At 52.9% G+C, this 16,811-nt stretch overlaps 7 protein-coding genes across 7 annotated transcripts in view; 5 read left to right on the top strand and 2 right to left on the bottom strand.

The window, feature by feature from the left end:
• Positions 1-1,849, top strand: part of BO66DRAFT_389427 (chaperonin-containing T-complex subunit CCT3) — a 2,258-nt gene extending 409 nt beyond the window's left edge. Inside the window, exons 3-6 of the mRNA XM_025646798.1 lie at positions 56-264; positions 330-920; positions 976-1,613; positions 1,670-1,849. Coding sequence (XP_025506678.1) covers positions 56-264; positions 330-920; positions 976-1,613; positions 1,670-1,759 — 1,528 coding nt within the window. The 3' untranslated portion in view covers positions 1,760-1,849. The remainder of the gene's footprint in view (positions 1-55; positions 265-329; positions 921-975; positions 1,614-1,669) is intronic.
• Positions 1,850-1,977: 128 nt separating this feature from the next.
• BO66DRAFT_368102 (PRKRIP1 family protein) lies at positions 1,978-2,722 on the bottom strand (the record flags this gene model as incomplete). Its single annotated transcript, XM_025645318.1, has 1 exon — positions 1,978-2,722. Exon 1 carries the CDS (start codon positions 2,596-2,598, stop codon positions 1,978-1,980), a length of 621 nt encoding a protein of 206 aa, XP_025506677.1. The 5' UTR covers positions 2,599-2,722.
• A 682-nt stretch (positions 2,723-3,404) lies between these two features.
• Positions 3,405-7,025, top strand: BO66DRAFT_469091 (ubiquitin-conjugating enzyme E2; the record flags this gene model as incomplete). Its single annotated transcript, XM_025652701.1, has 6 exons — positions 3,405-3,446; positions 3,516-3,575; positions 3,631-3,645; positions 3,711-3,800; positions 3,865-6,400; positions 6,457-7,025. 6 exons carry the CDS (start codon positions 3,405-3,407, stop codon positions 6,873-6,875), a joined length of 3,162 nt encoding a protein of 1,053 aa, XP_025506676.1. The 3' UTR covers positions 6,876-7,025.
• Positions 7,026-7,708: 683 nt separating this feature from the next.
• BO66DRAFT_418362 (uncharacterized protein) lies at positions 7,709-9,501 on the top strand (the record flags this gene model as incomplete). The annotated part of the gene is made up of 5 exons (XM_025649737.1): positions 7,709-7,727; positions 8,082-8,217; positions 8,332-8,509; positions 8,619-8,690; positions 8,753-9,501. The coding sequence occupies 5 exons, from the start codon at positions 7,709-7,711 to the stop codon at positions 9,143-9,145; spliced, it is 798 nt and encodes a 265-aa protein (XP_025506675.1). The 3' UTR covers positions 9,146-9,501.
• Positions 9,502-10,400: 899 nt separating this feature from the next.
• Positions 10,401-11,232, top strand: BO66DRAFT_316353 (uncharacterized protein; the record flags this gene model as incomplete). Its single annotated transcript, XM_025643508.1, has 3 exons — positions 10,401-10,555; positions 10,629-10,696; positions 10,742-11,232. Coding segments are annotated over 3 exons (714 nt in total), but the record flags the coding sequence as incomplete, so codon positions are not given.
• A 1,159-nt stretch (positions 11,233-12,391) lies between these two features.
• On the top strand, positions 12,392-13,787 carry BO66DRAFT_343600 (NAD(P)/FAD-dependent oxidoreductase; the record flags this gene model as incomplete). Its single annotated transcript, XM_025644495.1, has 2 exons — positions 12,392-12,563; positions 12,631-13,787. Coding segments are annotated over exons 1-2 (1,320 nt in total), but the record flags the coding sequence as incomplete, so codon positions are not given.
• Positions 13,788-14,277: 490 nt separating this feature from the next.
• BO66DRAFT_465266 (cytochrome P450) lies at positions 14,278-15,822 on the bottom strand (the record flags this gene model as incomplete). The annotated part of the gene is made up of 1 exon (XM_025652495.1): positions 14,278-15,822. The coding sequence occupies one exon, from the start codon at positions 15,820-15,822 to the stop codon at positions 14,278-14,280; it is 1,545 nt and encodes a 514-aa protein (XP_025506672.1).
• Between the last annotated feature and the right edge of the window lie 989 nt (positions 15,823-16,811).

Raw genomic sequence — 16,811 nt, 5'->3', positions numbered from 1 at the left:
CCCCCCCCCCCCGCCTCCCCCGCTCCGGTCTCTAATACAGGATTGTCAACTGCAGCGTTGCGGATATCATCCGGTCATGTCTCGGACCCAAGGCTATGCTGAAAATGCTGCTGGATCCGATGGGCGGTATTGTCCTGACGAACGACGGACACGCTATCCTGAGAGAAATTGAGGTGTCGCACCCCGCCGCGAAGAGCATGATCGAATTGAGCCGCACTCAGGACGAGGAGGTCGGAGATGGAACGACGACCGTCATTATTCTTGGTATGCATGCATCGCTGCTTCGGGGCTCTCCTGATTGCCGAAGCAAGCCTGCTAACATGTACCAGCCGGTGAAATGCTCGCACAGGCCCTTCCCCAACTCGAACGCAACATCCACCCCGTTGTCATCATCTCCGCCTTCAAGCGTGCTTTGGCTGACGCCCTCGCCATCGTCGAGGAGGTCTCGATACCCGTCGACATCGACGACGACAAGGCCATGTACACCCTCATCCAGTCCTCCATCGGAACCAAATTCGTCTCTCGGTGGTCGGAGCTTATGTGCAGCCTCGCCCTGAAGGCGGTTCGGACTGTGTCCTTTGACGCTGGCGGTGGCAAGCGTGAGGTTGACATCAAGCGCTACGCTCGTATCGAGAAGATCCCCGGTGGTCAGATTGAGGACAGTGAGGTTATCGACGGTGTCATGGTCAACAAGGATATCACGCACCCGAAGATGCGGAGAAGAATCGAGAACCCCCGCATCATCTTGCTCGACTGCCCGTTGGAGTACAAGAAGGGTGAATCGCAGACGAACATCGAGATCACCAAGGAGGATGACTGGAACCGTATCTTGCAGATCGAGGAGGAGCAGGTTAAGCACATGTGTGATGCCATCTTGGCTCTGAAGCCCGACGTTGTCATCACCGAGAAGGGTGTCTCGGGTAGGAACCAAGCGCTGAGATGTTGGGTTTGCATATAGCTAATTCCTGTGTTCAGATCTCGCTCAGCACTTCCTGATGAAGGCCAATGTCACGGCTCTCCGCCGTGTCAGAAAGACGGACAACAACCGTATCGCCAGAGCCACGGGCGCCACCATTGTCAACCGCGTGGACGACCTCCAGGAGTCCGACGTCGGAACCCAGTGCGGTCTGTTCGAGATCGAGAAGATTGGCGACGAGTACTTCACCTTCATGAGAAAGTGCCAGAGCCCCAAGGCCTGCACGATCCTCCTCCGCGGTCCTTCGAAGGATATCCTGAATGAGATCGAGCGTAACCTCCAGGATGCCATGGCCGTGGCCCGGAACGTTATCTTCCATCCCCGCCTTTCCCCCGGCGGTGGTGCCATCGAGATGGCCGTCTCTGTCCGCTTGAGCCAGCTGGCCAAGTCGATCGAGGGCGTCCAGCAGTGGCCCTACAAGGCCGTCGCCGACGCCATGGAGGTCATCCCCCGCACGTTAGCACAGAACGCCGGTGCCAGCCCCATCCGTGTTCTCACTCGTATGAGAGCCAAGCACGTCGAGGGCCACACCACCTGGGGTCTGGACGGCGACTCCGGAGCTTTGGTTGATATGAAGGAGTACGGAGTCTGGGAGCCCGAGGCTGTCAAGCTCCAGAGCATCAAGACTGCTGTTGAGGTGAGTGCCCGCGCTGTTAATGTCAGATTGTCCCCCAAGCTAACCAGAGAAACTAGTCCGCCTGCCTGCTTCTCCGTGTTGACGACATCTGCAGCGGTAAGTCGGCCCAGCAAGTGGGTGTCGGAGCCGGTGGCGGCGACGAGTAAATTGAGCGAGATATCAAAGATAGTAAAAATTGCGTACATAATTCTGCACGATGACTTTTCGGCAACGGACATTCTGTAAGAACATCCTAGACTTTCAAACTAATGGGTATCTTCATATCGTACATTGTAATCCTACCGCATCTTTTTCCACATGTTGTGCAATAGTGGCCATAGCACTTTCCAGCCACTACCTGCCCCCCAATCTAATCCAATGCAATTCAATCATCATGGATAATGATCCCCTGCACCTCCCCACCAGCCTCCCCATTGCCATTGCCATTGCCATTGCCATCCCCAGCCGCCGCCGCCGTCTCATCCGCCCGATCAACCACCATCCGATCCCCAGCAGCCCCATCCTTTCCCTCCTCACCACCGGCCTGATGAGTGGTTTCCTTCCTCGCATTAGCGCGCTTCTTCTTCTCCCTCCGCCGCCGATTCTTCTCCGTCCGCTCCTCGTCCCGCCGCTTGGTGTCGGCCTGCTTCCGCGCCCACGCCTCATCCTCCTGCTCCTGGATCACCTCGTTCTGCATCAGCCGGATCCGCTCGTACTCGCGCCGCCGGCTGGCCTTGTAGACGTGGAACTCGCCGGACCCCGCGCCGGCCGACGACCCCTGCACGTTGGCGACGATCTCCGGCGGCGGCGGCAGCGACCCCGCCGTGCGCGGGGGTCGTTGGGTGGGCAGATGGATCTCGCGCGTTGGGTCCCGCATCAGCGTCTCGATCTGCGAGGCTTGTTCGGATTGTGCGGTTTGCGGGGTGTTCAGGGCGCGTCGCTTGAGGGGCCGTTTGCTGCGCGGGTCGGCGCTTGTGGGGATCGATTCGGGGATGGGTTCGGACATTTTGGGGAGGCGTTGGTTTTTGGTGGTGGTGGTTGTGGTGGTTTTGTGAGGAGGAGGAGTTGAGGTCTAGGTTGGTGATGGGTGGAAAGTGTAGGTGTAGGATTGTTGGAGGGTTTGATGATCGGCGGTGCCGGTGGTTGTTCTGGAAGCTTTGGGAAGGGAAAGTGGGTGGCTGTGCCAAGACTGCCTTTAATGTAGGGAAGTTTATCCGAGGTTGGGCGACTTGAAGTATATACTGCTATCGTCCACGGTATGACAGGCTGACAACTTCATGGTCCACGAGGATTCTTTTCTATAGTTCAGGGCTGAAGGGGGATAACAGTGCACAATGGCCGATGGGGCCTGTTCTCGCCTAGTCTCTTTGGAGGTGTTGTTGAGAAAAGTGACAAACCCCTCCTCCCTGTTCATTATCTATACTTCCTCTTCCCGGCGGGGCTGGCTGGTCTTTCTGGCATGTAATCACACACGGCCTGTAGAAGGTCGTGAAGTGCGTCGGCCCTCTTTGATCGGTCTCTGGCCCTGAGCTCTTCATTCACTCCCTGAGGTGAACGGCAGAGCCGCCTCAAGGCTCCAAGGAGCTTCTTTCACTTTCCCTCAACCTGACGGGTGATCCCATACCTCTGACGCTATTTATCTTCCCCTTCTTCTTCTTCCTCCTCCTCTCGTCAGCAAACTACTACTCTCGCATCTCACAGAATCTACTCCCTTCTCTCTCCTTCCCACTATCACTTGGATCTGGCTCTCCCAAATACTTGCTCACTGCAGATTCAACCGCCTATGCAGATCGTGTATCCTCGTTCCTGACCATGGCGGCGACTGCTGAGGCACAAAGAAATACGAAGGCCCACGTAAGTTCAGTGAGCTGAGGCAGAGATCGTCTCCTACTCTTTCTATAATTCAAAGCTCATGCTCAGCAGTTCGAACCAGATGATATATGTTGTCTGGTCTCAAATCCGTCTCGTGTGTGCTCTGTTGAGGTATGTTTACCAGGTCTCTTGTAGTAACCTTCTCTCGGATACTGATTAGATGCAGGGTACTCATGATGATGTACTTTCTCTTCCCCCTCTCCAGAACACAGAGCTCTGGTGTGACTGACCTATGCTGCATAAAAGCCCCTAGTTTACCCGCCGGACGAATACCTCATCCTTTCTCATCCATCGACACCCGCGGGAATTCTGGAGAAATTCCTGCAGACAGAGGACGTACGTAGCAAAGCTCAGGGACTTCTTCTGCGTGTTTACTAAGGTCTCTTTTGCTCCTCAACAGGCCCCGCAAGGATATGTCTTTGTCCGGTTCGTGGATAGATCGCAGGGCTACTCGCTGATTCCTGAAAATGAGCTTCAACTCATCGACAGAGAATGCCACATTGGTGATATCGTCAAATGCCAAGCACACGATGCCATGTGTGGCAGGGTACTAAGTTGCCGGACCAGATACACCCTGGAGCCTGTCGCGTCTCTCCCCAGCAACTCACTAACAGGGGAACATGGCCCGCTGAGATTCAAGGATAAGCCGAAGTGTCTCAGCTCTAACATAATGCCACCGATGGACGAACTACAATCTAACTTGCTACATGATGTTGTCGTCTCCGACATTGAGTCTCATGAGCCATTCGCCGTGGGAGACCACATCATATATCAGCAGAAGCTTGGGGTCATCCGGCATGTTGATCGAGATCCTGTGTTTTTGACGAGGCAAAGCGAGGTCGTCACCCTCTACAATCCATTGAACGTCGAATGTCCAGCTTGGGTCGACCCAGCAAGGCTGGTGTGGATGCCACGCGGTGGAGAGATTACTGAACAGTCAGAGGTTGCCGGAGCCGAGATAGTATACAAGGACCCTGGTCAAGTCTATCCTGGCCGAGCTGCCTTGGTCGATGCCGCGAACATGTGCGAAGTCTATGGTGCTCGTACCAAGAACCCCACTCGTGGTCGTCAGCATGTCTGCACGTTGGCTACACCAGCTTCACAGTACCATGTCAAGTGGATGATGCCAAATGCGTTCGGGATTGGCATAGACAAAGACACAGTCACTGGGGGGACGGAGATAATCAGAGCATCTTTGTTCAAGAAGTATGCGGTCAAGTGTGACTTCGGTCGGGCCCCGACGAACAAGTCTAGTGAGGAGGAGCTTCAGCTGAGGCCCAGATGCTTGATGAAACTGGGAAGTGTAGTGCGCTTCCGTGACACGGTTGGAGCGGCTGCAAAATACCCTCACTATCGTCACGTCCCAGTTGAATATTCGTATGGGTATGATCTGAATGTCTTTCGAATTGTCTCGTCCAAGACAGACACGACAGTTCAGTGGCAGAACGGGAAGGTTACCATAGAGAACGCAATATCTCTGCATACACCAAATCCCTATCCCGCCGAAGAGGTCTTCCCTGGAGATTTGACTGTTCTCAAAGACTCGGTTCAAGCAATTCCTTCGACCGGAGGTGATAATAGATGTTCATCATGCTTGTCGCTTCATTCACACGAAGTGGGCGTGGTTCAAGAGGTGGATAGTCGAGAGCGAGTAGCATATGTTCGATGGTACGACGACGCTACTGTTGAGCTCCCGCTACACGGATACTGTCTAAACCACGAATACACTCGACTGGGAACCTTGAACACCAAGAAAACTCCAGTATCGCTCTACGAGCTCGCCTCTTTCCCTGCCCTACGTAGGTCACCAGGGAGACTTGTGCATATTATACCGAGCACTATACACGCATCTGTGTTGCAAGCTCTCCGGGTAAGCCCTGCCTCTGGCAATGGCGCCGATCATTCGAGCCATGCACCTTCCAAGCACTTCGATGCTATACGGAGCTACCTCGAGAAATCGAAGAGAGACGTCGTTCGTACTGCATGGTTCAAGAGCACAATCGTAGTCGACAACTCTCCGGCACCTACACGCCTCAGTGTTCACTACGAAGACTTCTGCGCAAGGTTACATGCGAACTTTGTCGGGATGATCATGAAACCCAACACCGATGGTACCGTCACGGTGCGGTTGACCCACGGAGATTCATGTGTGGATATTGAGATGCCAACGGAGAGAATCTTGTTGTCATATCCTTGTGATTGTGAAGAAATGCCTCTTAATGAGTTGGCTCCGAACGACGAGTCCGAAGATCTCGACACAGATGATACCGATAATGAAGACACTGATGACGATGATGATGCCAACTGCCACGGAGTATCCCATGGGGAAGAGGCAGAGCCTACACACGCTTCAAAAGACGCACTGGAACACATTGAGGACTTCCCGTATTATCATGTCACAATGGCAGATGCTGAAGGAGACATGGAAATGAGTGGAACAGAACCCCCCGGATCATCGGCTCCTCCAGCGTTCCTCGTACTCGAAGGACCCCCTCCCTCTGATCATCATTTCCTCTCGAGTGAGCCCGCGGGGAATTCCAGCTTGAGTATCAAGCGCATACAAAAGGAATGGAGGGTCCTCAATACATCTCTTCCTGCTGGCATCTATGTCCGTTCATGGGAGTCACGCGTGGATCTCATCAGGACTCTGATTGTTGGGCCTGCGGGCACTCCGTACGAGCATGCGCCTTTTGTGATTGACTTCCACCTCACGGATCAATTCCCAAGCAAGCCCCCGGCTGCTTTCTTTCACTACTGTTCCGTCACTGAGGCAGAAATCAATCCTAATCTGCACCTCGACGGCCAGGTTTGCCTTAGTCTGTTGGGCACATGGCCTGCACAGAACCCAAATGAGATTTGGTCTTCTTCCAAGTCTACGCTTCTCCAGATCATGGTTTCCATCATGGGTTTGGTCCTGGTCAAACGTCCGTTTTACAGTAAGGCAGTCCCTTCAGACCTGAAAAGTCCCGTTGTTAAGCACTAACTCCTGCAGATGAGCCTGGCTTCGAAACCCTTGCTACAGACGAGGAGAAGCGGATTGACTCGATTCAATACACCGAGCGAGCATTCCTACTGACGCGGAAGTTGATGATACATGCTCTGGCAAATGAGGTGTCTGGCTTCGATGATGTTACCTCGTGGCTATATTTCCCCGCGTCCACGATCGCGCTGGACATGAATCGCCCTCATCTGATCCGTCGAGCCATCGATGATGCGCTGGCAATGATTGAGCATCACCACCGCACCTCCACGGGCCAAGACCCAGCTGTCGGAGACGCTTCTGCATACATGTCGCGTCTCAGCCTTGGGGCAGTGGTCATGCTTCAGAAGCACATCGCCGATTTGGAGAAACTTCATACCATCTGGCTTGAAGCGCTTCGGGATCGTTGTGGACATGAGCCTGAACTCTGATCTATGAGAGCACCTCATATTTGTGGAGACCCGGCTGGGGTAGGCTCTCAGGCTCTCAGGCTCTCAGGTTCTCAGGTTCTCATGTTCTCAGTGATATTTGTTGTTGGTGAAATCTGATGTATGTACGAGTCAAGCCCGTGCTCATGGTTGATTTTCTAGGCAACAATGGGTGGGATAGGCAGCGATAGGCGACATCTGATGAGCAATGATATCTAGGAATTGAACTGCTACGTTGGTAGTGTATATACTAGGTAGATGATGCCTTTTAGAGTTCTCGACTGTTCTTCAGCCTTCTGCAGTAAGACCGATGATTTCGAAGTATTCTCGAAGAACCGACCGCAGCGACCGCAGGGATTGAAGATGTAGTAGTGATAATAACCACCAACCTCACTATTTAAAGTGGTTCCAAGATAGAGACAATTAAAGAGCCCGTGACAGTCTGTCATCTAGAGCAAAACAAAATTCAGTAATGATCATTACCAGCCATGAGCGTCGTAGCAAAAGGGCGGCGAGGAGCCCTGCGGCAATGGTCTTTGGCGGGTTCCGTTGGGCTGTTGGCTCGCCCGCATTCCCTTTCCCACTCACGCTCGTTTTCCTTCCTCTCTCAGACCACCTCCGATTGTTTCCTCTTCTGTTTTCAACCTCGCTGCCAATTTTTTTTTATTTCTTTTCTTTCTTTTCCATCGCCCACCTACTGTTGGTGTGTCTTCAAATTCTCTCGACAGTCTCGAGTGTTTGACCTGCTTTCTCAAACCCAGTGAAGTCAGGTGTTTTGTGCCAGAACCCAAGAAACTTGCCGCACGTAGCACCGTCGTCATTGCAGTCCGGCAAAAATGGGCGCATATCGGCTGGGTAAGTTCTGTTCCATCGATCCTTTCCTGCCTTCGAAGTACAGTGTTGCTGTGTACATTCGATTTTCTCAAGACATAAATTTGTATCGATATATGAAATATGGGCTGGTGATAGGGATTTGTTGTCTACGAGTCTTCAATATTTGTTCTGCCGAGCTGCTGTCCTGCCAACTGTCACATTATCCACTTCACCAGATTCCTAGATTTTTTTTTTTTTTTTTTTTTTCATTTTGGATTCTCCTATAATATTCTACACTGGGTTTTCTTCAGTTGTCTGCACTACTAGCACAATCATGCTACTCGACGAACTATGCACCTCTGATTTATTGAGCTCTGAACTAACCTATTCCCCCAGAGGAGGCGAGCAGCAGCCGTGCCGGCTGCCAGAACAAGGAATGCAAGGACGCCAAAATCAAGATCGCCAAGGGGGAGCTCCGTCACGGCAGCTGGGTCGAAGCAGGCGATTACCAGAGCTGGAAATGGCGTCACTGGTAAGTCTTTCTCCCTGGCCATCTGCAAGCAGCAAGCATTTTGAGCCTTGGGTTTGTGTGTCGTGCACCATGAGAACCCTTTCAGTATCTGATGTACCTCTCCCCCACAATCAGGGGCTGTGTCACGCCGAATGTCATCCAGAATCTGAAGGATGCTATCAAGGACATAAGTGGTGGGGATGAGACGGATTGCTCGGCTCTCGATGGCTTTGATGAGCTTTCTGAGGAGAATCAAGACAAGGTTCGTCGGGCCTTGGAGCAGGGGCATGTTGATGATGAGGATTGGAAGGGGGTAAGTTTTTCTCTTTCTTTTTCTTGGTGTCGATGGGGGTTGGTTGGGGGTTGGTGCTATTTGCTTGCTCGTGGGTCAATGAGCAATTCTAATCCGTATCGATGATTAGGATGTTGAAGTCAACCGTCCTGGTATGAATGGCTTCCGTTCGAAGGCCACCAAAAAGGAGGCTGCGGCTAAGGTAAGATTTTGTGACTAAATACCTGGCTTTCATTCGGACTTGAAACTGACATAAATGGACAGAAGAAGGCTCAGGCCAAAGCTGACGAGGAGGATGAGGCGGAGCCTACCCCCAAGAGCAAGAAGCGCAGTCGTGCTCAGCCCAAGAAAGACCCTAAGGTCGAGGCTGAGGCCGACGGTGAGCAGCAGGAGCACGAAGAAGAAGCACCCAAGCCTAAGCGATCCAGGAAGAGCGCTCAACCTAAGCCTGTATCTGATGAAGACGAGGAAGAGGAGGTCAAGCCGAAGACTTCCAAGCGCGGTCGTCCAGCCAAATCCAAGGCCGCTGTCGAGGAAGCCGACGAGGAGCCTGCTGCCGCTAAGAAGAAGGCCGCGAAGAAGCCGACCAAGGCCGCTGCTGCTACTGCTGACGATGAGGAGAAGCCTAAGCGGGGCCGGAAGAAGAAGACTGCCTGATCCTGATGCTCGCGTATTCACCAGGACGTTGCTGTCTTCGTCGAAGCATCTTCCCACCTCGGGTACATTCTCTTACTGTCTATGATCTGCTAATAGTGTTGTTACTGTTGTTCTGTCATGGTATGTCCGGTAGCGATCATCCTGTTTCATGTCATGTATCTGGGGCCTACTTTATCTGCATGCTTGCATTTCTTTTCCTATTTTACGGCGTGGAGCGATGTGCTCAGAGGGCGTGCTTCTTTCTGTTGTGTGGCAAGAAGCTGCTCATGATTGTTGTTCATGATCATCAGTCTATATCTTAGGTTATACGTATAACGTCATGGGAGATTTTATTCCTGCCTGGGCTACCGAGCCTGGTTGTAGCCTGGAAGTACTGCGACGATAAGTACAGTAGCCGAAAATCAAGCACGAATGATTGATCGGTCAGCCGCTCACCATCACATGATCCCCACCACCACCATCACACCTTCATCTCTTAATTCCTGTTTCTCTTCTCTGCTCTTCTCTCTCTTTCTTCTCCGCGCTTCCCAGAGTCGACCGTCCCGCTATAGTGTCTCTACTTTACCGTAGATGACCGCAAGTGCAAGCTAGATAGCGTAAGATCGCAAGTTCCTTTGCAAGCTTCCCGCCGGGTCTTCTTCTGATGAAGCCCGGTGTCTGCGGAAAGGGAACCTGTAGTCTTGCATGACCAGCTTCCGAGACTCCTCCCCCCGTTCATGCGACCCTGTGCATGACTCAACGGCGGCAGCGTCATTCCTGTCCTTTCCTGCGTTTTGATCCACAGTCATTCGCTTTCTGCTCCCTCTTCTGGTCACTTAATTCTCTTGCTTTCTCTCTTCTCTCTTCATTCCACACCTGAATGTCTATCGTCTCGTTCCTGGTCCAGTGGATGGATCCGGGCGGCAGAAGCACGATGGCTGGAAGGGCCAGTAGAAGACGCTCTGCGTCCTTGCTAGCTCAGAACCGCCGGGTCAAGAAGCCTGTCCGATCGTCCATGACCAAGAAGGTAGGGTTTAAGACCAAGTCAATGAAGGGTGGGAAGGGAAAGGATGAAGAGAAGAAGGAAGAGAAGTCGACCATGAAGGAGCCGCCTCTTAATAGGTAGGTGTTTATCTGCATTTATCTGGTCATTCCTGCGGGCTGTCTCTGTCTTCTTCTTGCTTTGCTTGAGCTTTTTGCGTATGCTTTCGCATGCCAATGTCTCCTTGCATGTCCGGGCCGTGGAAGCTAATGTATTCTGCAACCCCCCAGCCCCCTCGTGAGCCCCGTGGTTAGCTTGATCGTGGGCCCGGATCATCGCCTCTTCGTCGCGCATGAAGATGTACTCTCCCGGGCTACTTTCTTCGATGCTATGCTCCGAGATCAGTTCATCGAGAGCAGCTTGAATAAAGTGGTGGCTCTGCCTGATGAGTAAGTATCACCTTTTTGCACCACTCAGGGGTGTTGCCTCCAGGGTGTCTGAGAGGCTGACTCGAAGAGACAGGGACCCAGAAATCCTTTCCTGCATCCTCGAATTTTTCTACAAAGGCGACTACTCCCCGCGTCTTCTACGTGGGGATGGTCTCGAGGCACCTGCCTGGCGCCTCGAGGAAGAAGCTGACAGCGAGAACGAGAGGCAGCAGAACGCCGAGGAGTTCCTCGCAACCAAGCCAGTTCACACTCATCCCAGCAAGGACGGTAAATCCGCTGGCCCTAACACTTCCCCCACTGCCACCTTCCATCATCACCGGGCAGGCCTCATCCTCCGGGATACGGCCATTTACTGCGCCGCCGAGCACTACGGCCTCCCCGAGACCCTCAAGCGCCTCGCCCTGCGCAAACAGGGTCTCCGAACCGGGATTGCGGTGGACGTGATCCTGCGGTCCGCGCGTTTCGCGTACGAGCATACGCCCGAGTCGGAGGATCGGCTGCGTGCGCGGTACCTGGCGATGATCATCCGGTCGCGGGCGGTCTTCAAGACCAGCGGCACGATGCAGTTGGAGATGGAGAGGGGCCATCCCTTCTTTTTCGATTTGTTTGTCGCGCTGTGTAATCATGTGGATGATCTGGAGGGGAGGGTTGTGGGGCCTGAGGCAAGCTTTGCTTGATTTGTCCATGGGAATTAAGGAGTGTAATTTTTGCTAATAAGTTTCATGTTGTTTCTGCAGTAATGTCCGGCAAATCTATGGCGTCATAGGTTTGTGTCGATGGCTTTACTGGCTGTGCCCTGATCTCGAATTTCGTTTAATGGGTTGCGCGCGGCGAACTTGGCGGAGAAGAAGCGCTCACACACATATCGGCAAAGAAAATCTATAAAAAAGGTTGAAAAAGAAAAACAAGCCACTTACTCGTCGAGAATTTGAATTACGATCTGATACTGGAAAGGATTGGCCCCGCGAGCCTGGGAGCATGCTCTGAATCATCTGTTATATCTTAATCCTCCGCTTTACTCGGATCTGCGTTGTTCTGCTTTGCTTGGCGATTTCATATGATCTATGTATAATGAGGTTGATCAGACTGCTCGGATGTGAGCTTGCAAGGGGATATATGGATGCTTATGTGTGTGTGCCCCGATATTTCAACAGTCTGCCTGATAGCTGAGCTGTGCCCGTGTTCTTATTTTGCGTGCTGGGGCTGTTCTTTGGTCGATTCTGCTTGGGGGAGATTGTATGTTGACTGCACTGAAGCTGAGCATAGTGTTGTGAGCCCTCTTTTGGTCGTGGACTTCTCGATGAGGTATTTGACTTGTGGAATCTATCAAAAATAAATGAGAATGGCTGTTGTTGGCCACCTCGCCAAGTCATAGACTGCTTTTCTAGTGTCAATGTACAGTACGGTGAAGCGATGAGGTCTACCCCAGATCGACCGAACAATGGCAGGTCCAAGCGAAGCTTGTTGCAAGAGTGGAGCAAGCTTGCCTTATCATCGCCTAGTCTAGTGCCACTACGGGGGAGCTCGAAATTGGATCCAATTATGATGTGATTTGGTCCCTTATCGCGGCCACTCCAAACGGTTGTCCGTCCTCGGAGGCCCGGCGGTTCATGTATCAGCTACAACAAGCTACAGGAATTAAATATAAGGTCCTTGACAGGCCACATACGAGAGTTTTAGTTTGGGTTCATGAGATAGTTAGTGGCTGCAAGGGGCCAGGAAATGCGTGCTCCACACCTAATTCACGAGACAACAGGTCCCTCTGTGTCGGTTCATATTGACATCGATCCCTTGCCTGCGATGGACAACAAAATCAACAATCGCGGAGACAGCAGCGACAGCAGCATGCATAATTCGCATATTCTGATAGTAGGGGCCGGAACGTGGGGTGCTTCGACTGCGCTGCACTTGGCGCGACGAGGATATACCAATGTCACGGTTCTGGATGCGTATCCCCAGCCATCTGCTATCTCGGCGGGGAACGATGTGAACAAGATTGTCTCTTTCAGTATGCTTCATTACTCTCTTCCCTAAGAGTGTCTGCTTGATCCCTAACCTAAAGAGGTCTTATCCAGTGAAACCTCCAGCCGACGACGACCCGGACTACGCCAATCGGACCTTTTTCGCCGCGCTGAGCCATGGCTTCCAGCACGACCCGATCTTCAAACCACACTTCCACGAGACCGGATCCATCACCTCCGCCTTCTCCCCGGACGGCCTCAAGCATATCCACCGCCGTGACCGCCCCGGAGACGAGGTAGTCGAACTGAACACGCCGGACGATTTCCGACAAGCATTCCCCACAGGGATCCTCACCGGCCCTCTCCCAGGGTGGAAGGGGTACTGGAAGAAGAAAGACGCGGGCTGGGTGCACGCGCGCAACGCCCTACTCGCGGCCATCACCGAGGCCCAGCGCCTAGGCGTGCGATTCATCGGCGGCGATCCGCAAGGGAAAGTCGTGCGGCTACTCTTTTCCTCTGCGTCCGACCACTCCCACAGCGCAGGAGACGTCATCGGCGTCGCAACCGCCGACGGCACTTCCCACCACGCGGCCAAAGTGATCCTCGCCGCCGGCGCCAACGCGGACCAACTTCTGGACTTCAAGAAACAGCTCCGCCCGACAGCGTGGACGCTCGCGCACATCCGCCTGTCCCCCACCGAGGCCGCCGCCTACCGCCACCTCCCGGTCCTCTTCAACGCCGACCAGGGCTTCTTCATGGAGCCCGACGCCGAGCACCACGACCTCAAGATCTGCGACGAGCATCCCGGCTACTGCAACTGGGTCTACGACAACCCGGACAACAAGCCCCACAGCGAGAGGCGAAGCGTCCCCTTCGCCCGCCACCAGATCCCGTTGGAGTCTGAGGCGCGCATCCGCGCCCTGCTGCGCGCCACCCTACCCCAGCTGGCGCACCGCCCGCTCGTCTTCGCCCGCATCTGCTGGTGCGCCGACACCGTCGACCGCAATTTCTTGATCGATTATCATCCCGACTATCCATCTTTGCTGTGTGCGGTGGGCGCGTCCGGGCGAGGGTTCGCGCATATCCCGTCCATTGGCGGGTTCATCGTGGATCGTTTGGAGGGACGGTTGGAGGAGAGACTGGCGCGGACGGTGAGGTGGAGGCCTGAGTTGGCGGTGGATCGCGACTGGGAGGATACCCTCAATCGGTTTGGGGGTGAGTATCGCGTTATGGATTTTGGGGAGGTTAGGGGCTGGACGGAGATTGAGGAGGGGGTGTGATTTGGTTATGTACATTGTGACACTCTCTTGGCTGATTGTGATAGGATCTGGGATTCTATGGAGCTAATGAATGGCTGGATTGGTGCATTGACTTCTCATTTAGCCGAGTGGGGATATGATCTGTTTAGGTTCATTAAGTTGGGAACGTGAGATAGGTTCTCTTTCAGGAACTGTTGTAGCGGGTGGTCGGGGTGAGTTGATAAGAGGTTGAAGATGATGGGTGAATCGAAAAGTTGGGAAGATGCTGGCTGGTAACTAGTGTCAGATATCAGGAGAATTGAGTGAGGCGTGGATGTGGAGACAAGATTAACAACTTCTTCATCTTGCTACGGTGATTGCCTTCATCTAAAGTTATATAGGTACTGCGTATTACTCTATAGTTTCTCCTCCCGTCTGCCTCCTTCCCCATCCTTCTTCCTCACCTTCTTCGTTTCCTATCCTACCCTTCTCCGCTACCCGCCGATTCTTCATCATAACCTGCTCAGCCACGATCCAGACGTGTTTGAATCCGATTCAATATATCCTGAAGGCCCGCTGCATCCACCTTTCTGGACTCACGCTCGATGAGTGTCCTCCTCTCTTCGTCACGGGGGATGAAGCTTGCTGGAAATGGAGGCGGTCGAAGGAGTCCGCCAATTTCTAGGAGATCCCAAGGATCCAACTTCAGCTTCGACTCATCTGAAGAGTTGACTTCGATATCGAAAGCCCATAGTATACTAGGGATCAAAACCTCAAGCTCCTTCTGAGCCAGATACTGCCCCGAACAGGCTCGTCGTCCGCAGCCGAATGCAAGCAGCGGCAGGTTGGGGTCTTCAATCCATCGCTCTGGGCGAAAGCAGGCGGCATCTGGTCCGTAGGTATCGGTGCTCAACACGGTTGACCAATGATTGAGTATCACCACCGAGCCTTTCGGTATATCATAACCCATGAATGTGTCGTGCTCGGAGCTGCAGTGCGCTAACGATCCGACCGTGATAGGCCGCCAGCGGAGAACCTCGTTGATGAAAGCTTTCGTGTAAGGCAGCTCGGCTATATCATCCAGACTGGGGAGACGAGTTTTCCCAACCACGGCATCTAGCTCCTGTTGAGCTTTCGTGACTTTGTCGCGGTGCAGGATGCATGCCAGGATGCAATATCGGAAGGCCGTGGAGGTGGAGTCGATGCCGGCTTGGAAAAGCACGCCAACTACATAGAGTAACTCCTCATCGCTGAAATGACCGGTTCGTTCCTTCGTCTGGGCATGCTTTGTGATGTTCCACCCTGGTGCCTTTATGGCGTGTCTGCTGCTTTCTGCAAATATCCGCATCGCCTGCTGGTGGAAGCGATTCCCGAATCTCTTCCATGGGTTGATGAAGCTGGGCAGTTTATTGATGAAGGGCAGGATATCTACCAGCCAGGATCCAGAGATTGCACGCATTGTCTCCTCGACAAAGTCAGACATCTCCCGGATTTCCGGCTCATCCCCTTGGAGGCGTTGACCATACGCAAGGCTGTACACCACGCTAGATGTAAAGCGGACAATGCTTTGGTCCCAGTCTTTGGAATGCAGCAGGTCGCGGAGAGTCAGCTTAGTTTCTGCCTCAAGGAGCTCGTGGAAATGCAAGGCCTTGCTCGGTGCGAGAATGGTCTTATGGATGCGATTGTGCGCCCTCCACTGAGGCCCGTACGGTAGGAAAACCGTGTGCATCCCGTGGGACAAGTTCTCTAACGCCATCACCATTCGAGGTCGAGAGCTATAGATGCGGCCTCTCTTCGCAAATAATTCATTGGCAATCGAGGCGCTGCCTATGATAATGGCGGGTCTTTGTCCCAGAGACAGGCCCACGATTGGTCCATACTGCTTGTGCCATTCATCGAAAGTAGATCTGGCCAAGCTGGAAGGAAACTGATGAAGATTCCCTATCAATGGGAGACCTCGCGGGCCCGGGGGAAGTCTATGACTTGGCCATCTTTTGGTATATTTGGTCCAGATGAAGACACACGCAGCAGCTATGAAAGCTATCGTCTTCCAATACTGTGACACCATGGTCTATGCTGTGATGAAGCCAATCTCCATCTCACGGTCCCTGATGCGTGGTTTGAAGCTACAGCAGGTTGTCTTCCATTATATGCGAATTAGGTTGAGCAACTCATGATGATCTCGTGGTTGGCCTACGTGCCACAGCCTCTCGATGTTGGCTTGCCGTCCACCAAAAGTTCATGAATCCGTTTCTTGTACGTGTTGATGTCCGAATTGATGCAGATGCATGACACATTATGCACTGTGATTGTCGACATATCAAATCCCAGCTCAGACTGGATAGGCCATCTTCTTCATGACCTAGGACTATTCGCCGGGTCAGTTCACCGACGTACATGGTACGAAGTTTCAAGATCATTTTCCAAGTGTTACCTGCAGTGGCATTCCAACAGACAAGAAAAGGTGTCATAATTCCTGCACGGCCAAGAGTCAAAGGCTTGAGCCGGATTATGAGGTGGGCTAAAAAGACAACCAGCTTAGTCCGAATGCAGCAGATGAAGACTGAGGTCTGCTGACATTGACAATTCATGTCTCGCATGTACCTACTTAGGATTGTTTGCCACACAGATCCGGGTGCACGGGAAGACCTGCCGGATATCTTGTTACCCGTTGTTTCTACTTGAACAAGACTAAAAGACCTCGAGACAGGTCTAACTACCCACCTGATGCGTGTATACACCTGTTTGTCTAGTCTAGTACTTGGACGCAGGGAGTGCGAGCAAAACATCGATCGGCCGAGCAAACCTGTAGTGCCTTTTCCTAGAGAGTTGGCTTCCCGATTCCCTGTTTTCCCGTTATCTGGCCCCTCCTCAGACTAACTTTCAGGAATGCTTTAAGGTTGTTTGGCGGACCAGTCCACGTTTCCTTCTCCTGGGCTATTTCCCTGTCTGGGCTTCACATCATGGATAAGGTTAAAAATGACGTCGCAAATGGCTCGACGCATGCTGTGCTACAAATGCTTCCCTGGCCCAAGCACCCTGTCTTGCATGCTATGT

This window comes from Aspergillus aculeatinus (genome assembly GCF_003184765.1).
Source record: "Aspergillus aculeatinus CBS 121060 unplaced genomic scaffold BO66scaffold_9, whole genome shotgun sequence".
NCBI lineage: Eukaryota > Fungi > Ascomycota > Eurotiomycetes > Eurotiales > Aspergillaceae > Aspergillus > Aspergillus aculeatinus.
This window is presented reverse-complemented; position numbering and strand designations above follow the sequence as displayed.